This window comes from Condylostylus longicornis, unplaced genomic scaffold (assembly GCF_029603195.1).
Source record: "Condylostylus longicornis isolate FDR11 unplaced genomic scaffold, ASM2960319v2 ptg000030l, whole genome shotgun sequence".
NCBI lineage: Eukaryota > Metazoa > Arthropoda > Insecta > Diptera > Dolichopodidae > Condylostylus > Condylostylus longicornis.
In genome coordinates this window covers 6,758,341-6,776,797 of record NW_026577999.1, presented here as the reverse complement: position 1 = coordinate 6,776,797, position 18,457 = coordinate 6,758,341, and the positions used below count along the sequence as shown (strand labels likewise).

Here is an 18,457-nt window from a genome sequence, read left to right as displayed (position 1 = left end):
GCATTTATTCATAATTTTCGAACTACATTTATAAATTAAATAGATTAAGAAAATTATTATACATAAATACTTATAATTTCGAAATATTTTGAATTTTGATAATATCCTACTGTTATTAAGAAGTTAATTCTGAAAACCCATTTATGTCAGTAAATAAATTTCTATTTTTGATGCAAATTATTCTTAAAAAACATCTACGTGCTTATAAGAACTATAATTATGAAAATAAAGTAAACAAAACCAATTTTATCTTAAAAAAAATATGAAAATAGGAAAATATTATGTTTTACAATTTTCATATTTGAATTTTGAAGAAAAAAAGCTTCCTAAATTGATAACAAAATTATTTTGCTTTTTTATAATTATATTTTCATTATTGTATTAGTGCAAAATTTATAATATACTTGGTAACACTTTTAAGTTCCCTGCAAAGAAAAAAAAATTTATATGTATGTACATTCATATATGTGTATTACATATTTATGTGTATATAATAATGTTATAGAAAACGAATTCATACATAAAAATCTTGAGATACTCGATTTTTATGCCTCATGTTGAATTTTATTGCATTTACAATTTTAGTTTTAAATCTGTCTTTCTTTAGTACAGACGGACTGACTGTACATTAATTGTTTTTGTAATAAAGCATATGGGGTCCTCGTAAGCCACCATGTTAAAATAACATTTTTTTTATAAAAAAAAAAGTATGTTTTAATTTTAATAAATTTTTCCAAAAAAAAATTTCAAGTTAAATGCAATTTTTTTTTTTTAAATAAAAAAAATAAAATCCAAAATTATAATGAAGAATTTTGTTTTAATTTTTTATTTATACTTTAAAAATATAAATTGATAAAAAAAAGTATCTATGGAATTGTTATGTTTACTTTGTTGTTTATTGTTTTTTTTTTACTATTTATTTCCAAATATTTGGATATTTTCTTTTATAATATTCTTAAAATGCGTTGAAAACCTAAATTTTTTTTTTTGTTATACATTGTGTTTTTTATCTGTTTGTGTGTTTTTTTTTTTAAATCTTACATTATATCTTTTTTGAGGTATATTTGTGTTAGTTTGTTCACAATGCACACATATACATGCGAATTATATATGTAAATACAATATAAATATTTGTATATATTTTATGTTTGTTTGAAACCAGATTAACAACTTTTCCTACATAAAAAATAAAAAAAAAACATAAAAGATAATATAAGAAAACTTTTTGAATATACAACACTTTGGAATACAATGAACGCGATCAGAAATTTATATTGCATTTTTTGCTATAGTACGAGTATTATACATGATTTTAATTTACTCTCTGGAATAAAATGTAAAATGTGTGATATGTACATATGTGGAATATAAATGTAAAAATAAAATACAGAATAATAAATTAATAAGAGAGCAATGCGAATATTTTGTATGATGCGAATGCGACAAAATACTTAAAAACTATGTTTAGTGTGTCTTCATTTATAATTTATAAAAATTAACAATTAAAAGAATTTTATATGTAAAAAAAAAAAATAAAATATTTTTATATTTTTAATTGAATTGTATTTAAAAATAATTATTAATTTAATTTTTATTTTTTTTTTTTCAAAAGATAAAAAAATATTTGTAGGAATGGAAATACAAAATAATGTGAAAATTATATTTAAAGTACGTTTAGGCGAAATATTAATTTCTACAATTTTAAAATATTTACATATTTTAATTAAATTTTGAAAATATTATTTAAAAACTGGTATTTATTCTGATTTAATATAAAGAGAGAAAAATATTGATTTCATAAAATTTGACAAAAATTTATGCTTTTTTTTTCAAATAAAATAAAAGAGTTCATTGATTTATTTTAATATAGTTTTTAAATTATTCCTTATAAAATGGTTTTTTAATTTAATATATAAATCGAATTCTATTTGTTATATAAATTTGTATTTATAAATAGGAAATTTTTTATTAGATATTGAAAATAAACATATTAAATAATAGAATTAATATTTGAAAATAAATAACATTATAATAAATTCAATAATGTATATTTATTCATTATCCAAACACATTTCTCTAATTAAAGAAATCAATGTCCCATTTATTATTATTAAATTAAATATTAAAAAATAAATGCATGTTTATTGTGTTAATTTGTGAACTAAAGCAGAGTTCTAACTAAATCTAAATAACAATTAATTAGGAAAATAATAATAAATAATGCAAACAGATATAACAATTATTATTTATAACATACATATTAAATTTTTTATAAATAAAATAAATATATATAAGTAAAGTAATTAAAAAATAATCAAAACGGCAAATCGTTTTATTAGTCTGGCATTTTATATAAAAACAAAATAAAAAAATTTAACGCCAAATCGTTTAAATCGTTTTAACGTTTTCACAGTATTCCCAGCATAAATTTTTTAATTCATATATGAAATTAATGTATATATGAATGTTACTCTTATACTTTTAAATATGTATTAATATATCTACATATATAAGTATGTGTTATATAAATATAGTACATGTTATACTTATTGACTTTTGTATAAAGGTATAAAAATGGTATTTTTATTTTGTTTTTATTATTTTTTATGGAAAAATAATGTATTTGTGTTAGAGTAATGCTGGCTACCTTTTAAGAAAAACAAAAAACAAAATAAACGTTGAGTACAAAGAGATTTCTTTTTTTTTTTTTTTGATTTTTTTTTTTGTAGAGAAGATGAATATCACTATCAAAGCCTAAATTGGAATTTAAATTTTAGTTTTAATTTTTTTTTCGGAATTGCAGCACTAAATTTACCTTTATCTTTTAATTTAAAAATGATTAAAGAATTTAAGAAAAATTTTATTTAAAAATAAATAAAAAAAAAAAATTTTTTTAATTCAAAATGATTAAATAAAATTTATAAGAACAAATTTAATTAAAAAACGTGTTTAAAATAAAGTAAGTTTTAAGTTCTATTGGGATTTCATCCTTCTACCGTAAAGAAATTGCCTCAAGTGTAAAACAATTTCTCCTTTTTCTTCTGGTTTTTTTTTTTTTTTTGGTGTGCACTTAAATGATGAAATTATCTTTACGGAGAAAATTAAAATGAGTAATTTTTTTTTAACGTGGCATTAAAAAATAAAGAAAGACTTTGATTATTTAGAAGTCAAAGAACAGAATATTTTTTCTGTTCTAGTAAATTATTTTTGTAAATATTAATAAAATATTAATAAATTATTTAAATATTAAGTACGAGTTCATGTTTGTAACATTATTCAAATAATTGATTTCATTAAAAATTTTGAAAAGAATTTTGATTGTAGCATTTTAAATTATTATTCTATTTCTAACAAATTTTTTTTTATCTCGTTTTCAATTAAAAACAACCGAAAAGTGTAAAAAATAATAAAAAAAAAATAATTGCGATAAAAACCACAATTTATAATTAAAATGAAAGTTCTAGTTTTTTAACTTTACAAATGTGATCTTCTAATCTTATAGCAGCGATCCATTTATGTTATATATGTGACTATGTATGTAGCTAGAATACTTAAGTATTTATCTACTACCTACCCACTAATTTATAAACAATTTGTTTCTTTTTTTTTATTATGTAAATTGATTTTGTTTTATAAGAATATTTTTATCAATTATTATTTTGCATTTGAATTTTAAATTAAATATTCCGTCTGGACCCTCCCACGTTTTGAGACAATAATTTTAAACATTAATAGATCATATGAACAAATTGTTCAACATTCTTTTTAATGAATTACATATTTTAAAATTGTTTGATAAATGAGTTTTTTATTTTTTATAATAAAGGCTTAATAAATGTTTCATACATATAATAATTGAATAGTAAAATTAATGTTATTTAATATTCATAAATAAATATTAATTTCAACTCTTCGTTTTTTTTTTATGAATGAATTTAACCTTTTCAATCCTTATTAAGAAATATGATTTTTGTTTTTAATAAATAAAGAATTTTTTTTTAATTAATTAATTTGTTAAATAAATATTTATTTTAATTTTTTTTTTTATTAATATTTATATTTGTAGATTATTAAAAAAATAAGAAAAGAGAATTAAGAAGCTTTTTAATCATCAATAAATTCTGCAAAAAAATAAATAAATAAAAGGAAAGGAAAATAAAAGAAATAGCAATAAAAATAAAAAAATAAATAAATAATCATGGCTGTGTTTGGTATGGTTTCGGCTGTTGCCGGTTTTGTCAAAGTCAGATATCTTGTTGACAAAGCAATTATTGATAATATTGTTTTTCGATGTCACTACAGATTAACCACAGCAATATTATTTGTTTGTTGTATTATTGTAACAGCAAATAATTTAATAGGTAATTATAAAAATTATATGTAATATGCAATTACTTAATTTTTATTTACTCGTATATATTTTATTTGTATTTAATAATATAATTTAAAGAAAATATTGTGGTTAATTAAATATTAAATATAACCACAATAGACAATATTTTGATTTAAATTAAAAGCGAAAAATCAAAAATTATTTAATGCGGATTGGTTATACTTTTATATATGTACATGCATATATAAAATGTAATATACATATATTAATATAAATAATATAAAATCTAAAATTTATTCATTTATAATTTAAAGGGGATCCAATATCATGTATAAATGATGGAGCTGTTCCAATTCATGTAATAAATACATTCTGTTGGATAACATATACATTTACGATTCCTGGCCAACAATATAAAAAAATTGGAACTGAAGTTGCAAGCCATGGTCTGGGAAATGAATTTGATGAAGAAAAACGATATCATAGTTATTATCAATGGGTGCCATTTATGCTTTTTTTCCAGGTATTTAAAAAATAAAATTTAATTCTTATAATAAAGAAATTTATATAAACGAAAAAATATATACATATGTACATATGCATTAATATTTTTAATTGAAAAACAATTTTAATGAATGAAAAACAAAATTTAAAATAATTCATAATTGTAAACTATAATTTGATTTTATATTTGTATTTGATAAGTAATCCTGTGTATTTTTCTCTATTTTAGGGCTTACTTTTTTATTTTCCCCATTGGATTTGGAAAAATTGGGAAGAAGGTAAAATCCGAATGGTTACAGAAGGAATGAGAGGTGTTTTAACTGCTTCAAATGAAGAGCGTAGAATAAAGCAGAATCGTATCGTTGAATATCTAATTGTTAGCTTAAAAACACATAATGGTTATTCTTTTGGATATTTTATATGTGAAATTTTAAATTTTATTAATGTTGTCGGAAATATTTTCTTCGTTGATAAATTTCTTGGTGGAGCATTCATGACTTATGGTACAGAAGTTTTAAAGTTTTCAAATATGAATCAGGAGAATAGATACGATCCTATGATTGAAATTTTTCCAAGGCTCACTAAATGTACATTTCACAAATTCGGCCCAGGAGGTTCACCGCAAAAACATGATACACTTTGTGTTTTAGCCTTGAACATTTTAAACGAGAAGATATATATTTTCATATGGTATTTACTTGTGAATTTTTTCAAATTGAATATTTTTATAAAATCGTAAATCCGCCTTGGTCTTTTTAGGTTCTGGTTCATAATTTTATCAGTGTTATCTGGATTAGCAATTTTATATTCAGCAATAATAATAATGATGCCAACCAGTCGTGAAACTATAATCAAAAGACGTTATCGACATAGCTCCTCAAAAGAAATTGAAAGATTAATACGTCGTTTAGACGTAAGTTAAATACTTTCGATTAGGATTTTTTTTTTAATTCAATTGTTATTTAATTTTTGTTTTAATGTGTTTTAGATTGGAGACTTCTTACTTTTACATCTGATTGGACAGAATGTTAATATGAATTCTTACAGTGAAATGGTTCAAGAATTATGCAATAATTTAGGAACAAGTACAGGTGGTACTCCGTCAGCTCCTTCAACACTTGAAATGCATCCAATCTATCCAGAAATGGATAAGTATGGCAAAGAAACGGAAACTTAGATTACTGTAATATCGAAGGATATAGTTTAAGTTAAATTTTAATTCAGAAACACAATAGTAATAAGTTAAATATAATAAAACATGAACATGTTTAATTTTTTTTTTTTTCAAAAATTATGTTTAAATAAAAACAATAACGATAAAATTAAAATTATATTAATAGGTAAAAAAGACTTAGATTAACGATAATTTTATAATTAGATCAAAATTTTTATTCTAAATCAGAAAGAATTCACATTGTCATTTTATTTTAATTTACTTATATACATATATGTATAATTAAAAATCATTCTTTACTTTTTTAAGTAATTCGTATTTAGTGCCTGATACAAAAACAAAATAAAGTATACCTGTTCTCAAAAACAAAATTATGACCATTTATATGTATGTTTTATTTTTGATTAGATTCTTCATAATAAGTAAGACAAGTTGAGATTCCTTAAGATAAAGAAATCAATAACCAAATTTGGAATAAGTCTTATCCGACAAAATACGAACATTTTGAGATTTACTTCAAATTTATATGATTTGAAAAAAGGTTTACAAGTAACTTTGAATAAGTTATTGATATATTAAAATTGGTAAAATAGACGTAATATTCTTTTACATACATACAGAATAAATTTTCCTCTGCGAATTATTTCTAAAAGTACAATGGCATGATATTCTTTGTGTGGCTTATTTGTCGCAATAATTTAGGCATTGTATAAAATATAAGAAAATTTTACCACTAGACTTTAAAAAATTTGTAAACCGCATTGCAAGAGGAATAACTGAAAATTCGGCATTTGAGAGCCTTTAGGATGAAAGTTTTGTTTTAATATAAATAAGCGATTGCCCTATTTTGGAGCAATTAAAACTCCTTATATCTGCATGTGTATAAATAACGATTATGTGTGTGTATAAATAACGATTTTGCGTTTAAAAATCTTCATATAAATTTTTAACAAATATTATACGCAATAAATTTTTAACAAATTGAACAATAACGTATACATATGTAATGTATATTTTGTATATAATTTTTTAATATATGTACATATATATTATGTTATAATACCTATATACTACGTTAATGTTAATGTTTTCATTTTTCTTCATGACAAGCCCATTTCTACATTTTGTTAATGGGTGATTACCATATTCCCCAATTTTAAAACGCCTTTAGGGATTTGGGGACGTTTGCAAACAATTACACACACACTTTTGTTTTTATTTTACAAATGAATAATTATATAAAGAATAATCTTAACATCCAAAAATGATTTTGTTGAATATGTTATTATTTGAAAATAAAATAAACTCACCTATTACCCCAATCAATTTTATCAACAACCTGCATTTGAAGCTCTAAAGTTTGATCTTGTGTTAATGTGGCACTGAGTAATTCCTTACGACCTTCTAACAGATTATTCATTACTTTTGTTAATGTAGAAAATTTGTAATCTTCACGATCCTTAAAAAATGTATGAACATTTTATTAAATTGTATATTACAATGGATAAAAATTATTTTCTTACTACAAATAGTTTTTTCCACATTTCAGACCATTCTCTTAAAACTTCTGTACATTCTGCAACAACAGGATCTATCTTTGACATGTCCTTAGCACAAACATATGATTTTGGGAATATCCCAACCCCTGTTGGTTTCCTTAAGCATTTTCCACGATACCAAGGCCCACATTCTTCTAAAATCTCAACCAAATCTCCAACGTCAAGTGCTAATCCATATCGAATTTCTGTGTGCCAGTTATGAACAGCTAAAATAATACAATTAGTTTATTAATGCTTTGTAAAAATTTCATTTAAATATCGTCCAGGAACGATATTTAAATTTTAATAATTTTCTGAAAATAAATCTCTAAAAACAAAAAAAACAAATCAGGTATGTCACATACTTAAGTTTTTGTGTCATTACAAAGCTTATACATAGACATTATTAGAATGGCGTGAAAACATTAGTGTCACTAAAGTAAGACTACTTGTTTTTTTTGGCAGACTTTTATTATGTCATATTGCAAAAATCTTTATTAAAATATAAGCGTTCACTTGTTAAAAAATATTTGTGCGCTATGTAAAAGAAAATTTTCAATAATAATACAACATACCTAATGTTATACCGACCGATAATAAAACATTTTCTTCTGTCAAATTACTTCCGATTTTATTTAGTATTACTCATATATTCAAAATAAAAATGAATACATATTGTATAAAAAATTACTATTAACTTATATTAATTTTTTTTTTTGTTGTAATACCATAAATTTAAAATATTTTCAATTGAAATTTTAAATTCCAAACACGTAAACATTACTTCCTTAATGATTTTTTTTAATATTAAAATTTTTGGGTTGCACTTAAGTTTAGCCATCGCCCCATACATAGTCATCACTTACCAACAGCATATTTATTATTTGCAGGAATCCACATCTTTTTTCTAAATTATTATCATTAATATCGGCATCTGATTTATCTTATTTTATTTAGTTTATAAAAAAAAGTTAAGATAACTTATCTAAGAGATTATCTTAGATAAAACAAAGGTATTGTGTTATACACTAACTAAACTTCTATAATTATTTACGAATTTGATATTCTCAATGTGAAAAAAGCGAAAGCAATACAATATAATTGTCAATTACCCCCCCAAATCCCTTTATTATTTTTTTTTTTATTTTTTTCTTATATGTGTGTAAATATTGAATTACTTTATAAATTGTCACAAATGTCAAATTTATATGGAGATACCATGAAACGTTACAAAATTTTTTGTATTTTTTTATAAATTATTACGATATAGTACAATTTTCATGTTACGGTATTACGGCAAATAATATAATGATGATGCAAATAATTAGAAATTAAACAATTTCTTTTATATTTTTTCTATTTTCAATTTTTTATAAGACGTAAGAAGTCCATTAAAATTTTAATAAGATATTGAAATTGAATAAATTATTGAAATTTGTATGGGTAAATCGCGTTTAATGACAGTATTGCCATTAAGTAAAACAAATCCAAAAGAATCTTACTTGGAAAAAATTAAATTTTCGCCAAATCATATGCAATATTTTTCAATGAAAAATGTAAGCTTAAATAATATCAGTTTGAATAGAAAACAGGATATTTTTATTTGATTGGAAAATTATAAAATTATTTAAGGGTTGAATTCAAAATGAATAACGCTAGATAAAATAGCATATACATAAATATGTAATTCACTATTATGTAAAAATTGTAATAAAGGTAAAAAATTTCTTATTGACAAGAGAAGAAAGTCTTACAAAGTCATTGCCCAATATCTTAAATTCTTTAAGATATTAGGTAAAGATTTTTGCCTAACAGATCGTGTTTAGGATCAATGGTAATAAGTTTTTTCTACTATTAGAAACAAAAACAAAAAACCGGTACCTTTTTTTACAATTATTTTAAATCCAAAAACAAAAAAAAACTACACACAATTTTTTTATGTTTATTTTTTTTTATTGCTATCCTGCTAAAATTGCTAACATTTTTTTTATATGTGTGCTTTTTTCTCTTTTTTCTTTGTTGTTGGATAAATTGTAATATATACGATTAATACGCACACACACATACGTACATGTAGGTTTGTTCAAGTTATATTACACAAGCAAAATTTATTAAATTGAAATCAATAGAAATAAAGTGCGCAAGACTGCATTATTTTATTATATTTATATTGTTAGTGACTTTTGCTATAATGTCTAGCAAGTAATCAGTCAATATCTTTGATAAAGCTAAAGAAGTTTTCATCTTAATTTTTTTGGAAAGAGGCAACAAAAAAAAGAATTAAAAAATAATATTTAAAAAAAATTATTAAAAAAAAAATCCATTTTAAAAATTAAAAGAAAAATTTTTATAAAGAGAAGAATAAAAATATCAAAAAAAAAAAATTTATCGTCGGTGAGTTTTGTAAATTAAAAGTTTTTTAAAATTTTATTTTAAATTAAAAAGGAAAAAAACATTAGAGAAAATTTATCCATTCATAAATTTTAGTGATTTTAAGTACATATACATACATACTTGTATAATATAATAAATGTTAGGAGGTGATTTGAAAATTTTTCTTTTGGAAAATCTTTTATTAATATAGTTTCAATTAATAATATATTTAAAAATTTAAAATTATGTAAGTACAATTGTTAAAGAAAATTATTTATAAAAAAATTCAAATAAGCATTAAAAATTCAATAAATTTAGGTAGTTTTTTTTTTTCATTTTTCTTTTTTGCTGTTATAATATTAAGAAAGTTTTCTTCATATATGGGTCATGACTCTTTTTTTTTATGTATATCTTAAATGAGTTAAAGAAAATATAAGTATATTTCTTTATTTCACACCATTAAAAAAGCAAAATTTACTTTGTTTTATGAAAAGAAGAAAAATAACAAAAAAGGAATCCCCAAAAGTCTAATACAAAGCTGTTAAATAATTTTTATTTTATGTTAGTGTGGTTGTACTTTGAATTTTTCACACCAATTTTATAAATAAGAATTTCCACACCAATTTTATTAACATTTTTTTTAAAATTTCACTCATATATTTAATTTTTTACAATTTGCCGTATATATATATGTAAGTATATAAAACAAAATTTTGAGTATTTTTAGATTAAAAATTAATAATTAATGAGTTTTTATCTCTAATAATAAATATACTTGTATATATGTATATACATATATACAAATATGACAATTTTATTTCTTACGTACTAAAAAATTATTTTCTAAATGGATATGTCGTACCTCATTAAAAAGGAATAACATTTTTTAGGTAAATAATAATATTTGTTGGTATCATAATGGTATATAAAGCCATTTAGTCTCTCAAATTTTTCTTTTATTTATTTTGTTGCGTTATTTTTTTTTTTCTTCGAATTTTGTGGTAATAAATAATGAAATTGGTATGATCTCATAAAATTTGTTATGTTAAATATACAATCATTGCTATATAGGTATATACAGACATATAGGTTAATATAAATTTTCAAAGATTATCAAAATCCCTATTTGGGTTTTTAATTAAATATTAATTAGGATTTCATTTATATATAGTGTATTATTATTGTATAATAAACAAAATTGATTTTTATCAGTCTTAATGGGTTCTTATGTATATATGCACTTAAATAATATGGGAATAACAGTAAGTAAATGTATAATTTCTTAATATGTACGTATAATATGAGGAGGATTCTAAGAATATTGTTATTTATTTTATTTTGTAGTATTCAAAATTATTTAATATGAATATTTCCATATTATTTATTATAAACTTTTTAATTTATATAGTATATACATTATAATTTTATTTTAAATTTTATAATTAAATTCATTATTATTTTGAATATTTTAAAGTAAAAAAAAGTTTACAATTTTTTTGTAAATTCTGTACAAAAATATACACATAAATAGAAGCGTAAATTTGTTATGTAATTTGAATTGTAAAAACTTTGAATAATTTAATTTGAAGGATTTTTTATAAAAAAAAAATACTAATAACGCATGAGAATTGAATATTACATGACCTTATTATTTTATTATTTAAAAATAAAATATTTCGGTCTTCTAGACCAAAACTGTATGTACATACTTAAGTATTTTGAAAATTTTTATACAAATCCACTGTTTTCATACAAGAACAGCTTATTCCATATTTTGTTCATCTTATTTAATTGGATGACAATATATTTTTTTTCACCAAATTAAAATTTATGACCTGAAGCGAAATAAAAAATCAAGAATTTTATTTAAGAGATTTATTTTTAATGAAAATTTTTTATTGTAAGATTTTCTAAAATTGATTTTCATATTCTTATATATGTATAATATAGAGAATGACGTATACATATACTCAAAATCTTACTTCTGTGTACTCAAGTGCATTAAGAAACTTAAAGTACTTATTTTAATTATATTTTATATTAAATAAATAATTAAAACGCAAAATAGAAACGCTTTTTAAAGTTTTAATAAAGTTTTTCAACACTTTATTAAAGCATACATGTATACATGTGCTCATTACATAACTATTATATAGTATAATCTAATGCACGCACAGTCGGAAAATAAAATTAAACAACCATAATTATATTATAAATTTTCATATTCAATAAGATAGTATATTGTCTAATAAATGGTATTATTATGGTAGTAATTGTAATAAAATTTCTGTTATATAAAATTAACCAAATTTAATTTTTAATAATTTTAATTTAATTTTGCATTTTTTTATACAAATACATATTATAATTATTCAAACAATAGACTTTATTCATTCATATTCATATTCATTGTGAATATTACATAATAATTGTATTTATATTATTATATTATTTATGTAACGTGTTATAAAAATTATAACTTTAAGTATTCAATCATAAATATAATTAACAACACTACACAATTCAGTATTTACAAGTCATAAGCTTAAAATATGTGTATGCTTTAACACTGTATTATACTACAAAGTAATTACTACTATATACATAATATATTAATACATAAACATTCGACTATGACTAGTTCATATTTTTGTTCATTTAATTCGATTAAATTTTAATGAACCATTTAAATTTTTGCCCTCCACTGTTTATAATCGTTGGAGGAAATGTTTGTACTAAATTTATAATTTATATTTGCTCTTCTTTATAAAAATTAGAATAATTTATTGATATTTATTGTAATTATTGGAGCAGAAAATATTTTATTTTCAATTTATATTGATGTACAATTATAATTTTTATTTTTCTTTTTTTATATACATATATATAATTATCTAAAAGCAAAGCAAAATTTATTTACCATTTCTTGAATTTCTATATATAAATATTTCAATTATTTGCATATCATGGTTTAACATTATAATTTGATTAAATGTCAATAGTAATTACTTAACCCTAGTTCATATAGCAAAATGAAAATTGTATAGTAAAATAAACAAAACTATTGGTAAGATTTTTAAAATATTTTGTATAATCTGATAAAATTAATTAATCCTTTTAACTATACCACATAACACGTTTGTATATAAAAAACCCATATACCATAATATCTTTATTAATTATGTATAACATTTGATGCATATTGTTAGATACTTAATTTACTATGCTATATGTTTTATAACTTTTAGAATGAACAGCGTTTTTCTAATAAATTAATGATCAATAATTCATGGAATGGTTATTTAGCATAGAATATCCTTTTTTATAAAAATATACCGTATTTATTTGTACCTACACATTTATAACTATGTATTTACAAATATATATAACCTTTTCGGAAAATTGTCGTCCATTTGTCTCTGCCTTTCACTTAAACATAAAATATCCTTTCAATTTTTTTTTGTGTTTTAAAAAAAATTTCTTAGAATTAATAATGATTGAAATTATAATAATATATTTATGTATATATAAATTTTTACTTCTTCTTTTTCTATTTTACATTAATTTATTGTTAAACTTCTAATATTTATGTATACCTTATTTTTATTATTTTTGTATATTTATTTTTTGTGGAAGCAATTGAAGAATATCATTACATATTCGCATCATAAATTGTAGTTTAAATAATTTTTGGAAAATTTCCAAAAAAAATTATACAATTACATATATGTATATATACAAAATAAGTTTAATATTATATGACTTTCAACCTAATTATTATAATTAATGCGTAAGCTACAAATGATAGAGGTTATAGTATGATATATGTGGTCTCGCATTATTCATGGTTCAAAATTAGATGTTGTACGTAAAATAACCTACATGATAAAAAAATTTGTATACTATTTATTAATTATTACATACATTTATGTAATTTCCATAATTATTACATACATGTGTGTGTATACAAAAATTTACTTATGTAATTTTCAAAAATAATATATTTTTGAAAATTATATATGTAAATTTTTAATGTGTAAAACTAGTTGGCTTACTGTCTAATATACTTTAATCTAGTATTAAAGTATCCCAAAACAAAATTTAAATATTAATCTGGAAAGAAAAAATATACTAAAAACATGAACAACGTGCTCTTTCCAAAATTATATAACACAATTTTTTAATGTATAGGATTTTAGTTTCTACACCCAGTTATTTAGTTAATAGCATAAACAATAATTATTTTAAAAAACGATCCGCAGTTGCTTATTTTTATTTGAAATTTACATTTTGCCAATGGTTTTTCGTATGTAGTTTAATTGAATCTTTGATAAATTTCCTTCATGTTGTCATGTCCACTTAATACATTTAGGTACACATACATTCGAGAATGATTTATTTTATTTGCAGTTAACTTGAATGTTAAAATGTTTATTAGTTTTTCTTAAATGTAATTAATGGTTCTTGTTCCTGTTACAAATATTGCTGTAACGTAAAGTTTAAATTAATATAACTATTCTCTTTCAGATTAAATTTTTTAGCAATTACAACGAAAAGGTATATTAAAAAATATTTTGACGGAATTGATCTGAAACATCAATAAAAAATATTAAAAATTAAAATAATGTAATGAATATAAGTAATATAGAATAAAATACTACTCACATATATTAAATTTTTTTGAAAAGTACGATTCCACCGAATTTCGACATGCATAAAATTCAAATTTAAGAATTTAATTCATTAATTAAATAAAATCTTTCAAAATTTTCCTTCCTTAACCTTAGATTATCTTATAATCCAATTACGTTTACTTTTATTACGTTATTGCGTTATTTTGTTTATTGAATTTCTATATACATATATAATATATACACATTCTTGCTTGTATATATTTCTCATATAATACGAATAATACCTTAATTATTTCACCTTTGCATTGACAAATTTTAAAATATTTAATTGTCAATGAAAATGCATAATAACAATAAAACAATTACCACGGATAATTATCGAATTCGATAAGAACATAAGAATGTTACCAGTTATCAGGTATTTTTATTTTATTACATTTACATAAACTAATTCGAAAAGAGTATTAAAAAGTTGTCCACCCTAGCGGATAAAATCGAAAGGGACAATTTTATTTTTCTTTTTTAAATTAGAAACTGTTTTACAAATTTAATGTATTTGAATTCCTTAATTTAATTTTAAAATTAAGTATATTCTCCATAACTACATTTTCCTATTGCAAAGTACATACCATAATTATTAATTAAATTTTAATTTATGTTTTCGAGTAAAAATTTTGTACTGAATTTGAAAAACAAGTACAATCTTACAATTACAAAAATGTACTAAGGTACAGAATGGCAATGTCATTCATGTATTTCTGTCTAATATGTAATTTTAAATTAGACAAGGCGACCTTGTTTTAAGTATACACACATACTTATGTACTGTTTACATATAAAAGCGGTGAAACAAATCTCTCTCAGAAATAATTCAAAATAAATTTTATTTAAGATAAAAATTTAAATAATTATCATAAAAATTATACTTTTGCTTATATTATAATGAGATTTGCACATCTTCGCATTTAGTAAAGGAAATTTGTTCAATGAATGTTCAATGAGGTTGAAAATTTTTGCTTTTGATTTGACAAGATTAACAATTTTTATACTTTAAGGATATTTTTTTAAGAGTTTTCAACTAATAAATAAATTGATATTCTGTTCCTTTTTTAGCATCATATTTTTTTTATTTCCAGCACCAAAAACATTACTGAAGGTTATAAAAAGGCTCAACAGGAATTGTAAAGTGGAATAGCTAAAAAGGTTTAAAACAAAATTTAGAAAACAAAAAAATAACAAAATCGCTTAATTCAGCAGCAAAATACTGTTGAATTTTAATTTGATTTTTTCAATATTAGTGCTATAACCACAGCTGGGTGTGGGCGAATTTGCGCCCCTGCTCAGGTAATAAATATCTTATAAGAAACAATAATAAAAAAAAAATATACATTGAAATAATATCCATCACGTGGATCGTATGAACATTTATAAATCACTAATAATATAGGATTCATTGTAATTTGATATTAAAAGCGAAAAACTTTCCATTTTTTTTCATCTCATTTCATAATTCATTGTCATTTGAATATATTAAAAGGAAACCAAAACGAGCAACCTGAATTTCTCATCATTCCGAACAAGCTTTACCTCTAATGTTAATTTCCTGAAACGAAGGTCAGTGTGAGTATACATTTTAGTACTAAAATTTTTTAACTAGTAATAGAAACTAGTTTAGAATTTAGCACTAAAATTATGTATAGAAAATTAGAATTAGATTAGATTTTTTATTATATTATATAGTTGGTTAATAGAGTGTTTGGTTTTTTGTTTCATAATTAAATCGTTTCGGATTAAATTATTAAAAATTTTGATTAGGTTCAGTTCGGGAGATTTATCTTCTGAATGTGATGATGTTGATCCTAATGAACTTCCACCGGCCGCAAGGCCATTGCAAACGCAACCGGTTCCAACAGGTGGACCACCAAATATGCCTCCACCACCAGCACCTTCATCGATTACAAATGTGCCTCCACAGCCTACAACTGCAGCACCCGAATTATCTCTTACATTTGGAAAAGGTCCAATAAGGGGTACAAGTGCACCATCTAGCCCGGCTAAATCACGTGAAAGTTTATTGCAACGTGTTCAAAGTCTTACTGGTGCTGCAAGAGATCAAGGAGCATCTATTATTGGTATAAATTTTATTAATTGTAATTAAAATCTAAAATAATTTGATTTTATTAATTTATGTAGGCGCTGCTGTTCAAAGTGCAACTAGACCATCCATAAACAAGGATAAATACTTTACGTTACTTGTTTTAGACGATCAAAATACTGATTGGTCAAAATATTTCAGAGGAAAACGCTTGCATAGCGACTATGATATTAGAGTTGAACAGGCTGAATTTAAGGTAAAATAAATTTTATCTGTAAAATAAATAACATTCGGGCTCATAGTATCATGAAATTTAATTACAGGAAATATCGATTACATCTAGCGGTGAAAGTGGTCCGCAAGTTTCGATTGCTGTCACACGTGGAGGAACTAAAGTAAGTTTTGTTTAGCACTAAAAAAATTATTTCAAATATTTTTTACATAACTATTATATCATTTATACAGGTATCAAGATCGTTTCGTCCTGATTTTGTTTTAATCAGACAACCACCACGTAATGGAGCTAATGATTTTAGAGCATGTTTATTAGCACTAAAATTCGGGGGTGTAGCTAGTATTAATTCTTTACATTCCGTATACCAGTTTCAGGTAAATTTTGGTGTGAGCTTTTTTAGAAAAAAATTATTAGAAATTGTCGATTTATTTTTGAGTTTATAACTTTAATTACTTGTAGCCGCTAAAATATTATCATTTAACAAAAATTGTTTGCTTATAGTATTTGTTAATTTATCATAAAATTTGAAATTGCATAAGTAAATATTATTTACACCAAAAAATTCTTATCAACAGCAATACGAATTCTAACTTTTTTAGTCTATCATTTCATCAGTTATCAATTATCATAATTATATCAAAATTATTAATTATCTCTAGTTCAAAATTTATTTTTTTATGTTGCAAAACACAATATTAGACATAAAGTAATTTACGTAAGTTAAAACTGCTAGTTTATAAACTAAGAGTTTAATGGACTGCATTTAGAATTGAATTTATTCAAATTGTAAAAATTTCGTGGGTGTACACAAGGACAGTTTGTTTTGTTACTATTTATTTTGTTTTAAAATACTATATATTGGATTTTTTTTGTTAATAAACGTATAACGTAATGTAAGGTCTAAAATTTTACTCTTTATAAAATTTTAAACTTTTGCGGGAGGTAAAATAAATTTTTTGGTAAATCTAGCATCAAGTACCTTTAGAACAAACTTTTGTACAGAGATTATCAGGTTTACATGAGAAATTTTTTATTTATTAACATATCTAAAATAAAAAACTTGAATTGGATTAAAAAAACATGACACAATTAAAAAAATAGTAATAAACAGATACAATACAATAATGTTAATAAAAATTTTTAGGTTCGTATACTTTACATAAATGGATTGCGTTCAAAATTCTGAAAAAAAAATCGGTGAAGATGTCATTATAATGGCTGATATAAATATAAGCAAGTTATTATCAAAAAAAGTAAATTTTAATTCGAAATTTAATTTTTTTTTTAAATATAATAAAGATGTTATGTACATAATAATATTGAATTAATATGTATGTATGCATATATAATTATATCAATACTAAGATACAAACATAATAATGTTTTTCTAAGAGAACAACTGAAATTTCAGAAAAATTTATTATTCTTATTTCAAGTTATCCACTCAAATAATCCGCACACTTGTTGCACATTTCGCATCAATACATGCAAGAAATTTCCGATATCAAAAAATTCATTAATTTTTTATTTATATTCATTTTTCATTAATTCTTACTAGTTCTTATTAAATA

General features: G+C 21.8%; 3 protein-coding genes across 3 annotated transcripts in view; 2 read left to right on the top strand and 1 right to left on the bottom strand.

Moving 5' to 3' along the window:
- LOC129608072 (dedicator of cytokinesis protein 3) overlaps positions 1-8,591 on the bottom strand; it is a 32,993-nt gene extending 24,402 nt beyond the window's left edge. The window contains exons 1-3 of the mRNA XM_055519390.1: positions 8,416-8,591; positions 7,535-7,776; positions 7,322-7,470 (exon numbers count right to left, since the gene is read on the bottom strand). Of these exons, the coding sequence (XP_055375365.1) occupies positions 7,322-7,470; positions 7,535-7,776; positions 8,416-8,449 (425 nt within the window). The 5' untranslated portion in view covers positions 8,450-8,591. The remainder of the gene's footprint in view (positions 1-7,321; positions 7,471-7,534; positions 7,777-8,415) is intronic.
- LOC129608074 (innexin inx3) lies at positions 581-6,359 on the top strand. Its single transcript, XM_055519392.1, has 6 exons — positions 581-707; positions 4,067-4,361; positions 4,648-4,856; positions 5,067-5,527; positions 5,597-5,750; positions 5,826-6,359. Exons 2-6 carry the CDS (start codon positions 4,199-4,201, stop codon positions 6,012-6,014), a joined length of 1,176 nt encoding a protein of 391 aa, XP_055375367.1. The 5' UTR covers positions 581-707; positions 4,067-4,198; the 3' UTR covers positions 6,015-6,359.
- A 1,172-nt stretch (positions 8,592-9,763) lies between the features above and the next one.
- LOC129607839 (synapsin) overlaps positions 9,764-18,457 on the top strand; it is a 13,593-nt gene continuing 4,899 nt past the window's right edge. The window contains exons 1-6 of the mRNA XM_055519037.1: positions 9,764-9,943; positions 15,693-16,176; positions 16,378-16,688; positions 16,750-16,907; positions 16,975-17,046; positions 17,117-17,260. Coding sequence (XP_055375012.1) covers positions 16,484-16,688; positions 16,750-16,907; positions 16,975-17,046; positions 17,117-17,260 — 579 coding nt within the window. The 5' untranslated portion in view covers positions 9,764-9,943; positions 15,693-16,176; positions 16,378-16,483. The remainder of the gene's footprint in view (positions 9,944-15,692; positions 16,177-16,377; positions 16,689-16,749; positions 16,908-16,974; positions 17,047-17,116; positions 17,261-18,457) is intronic.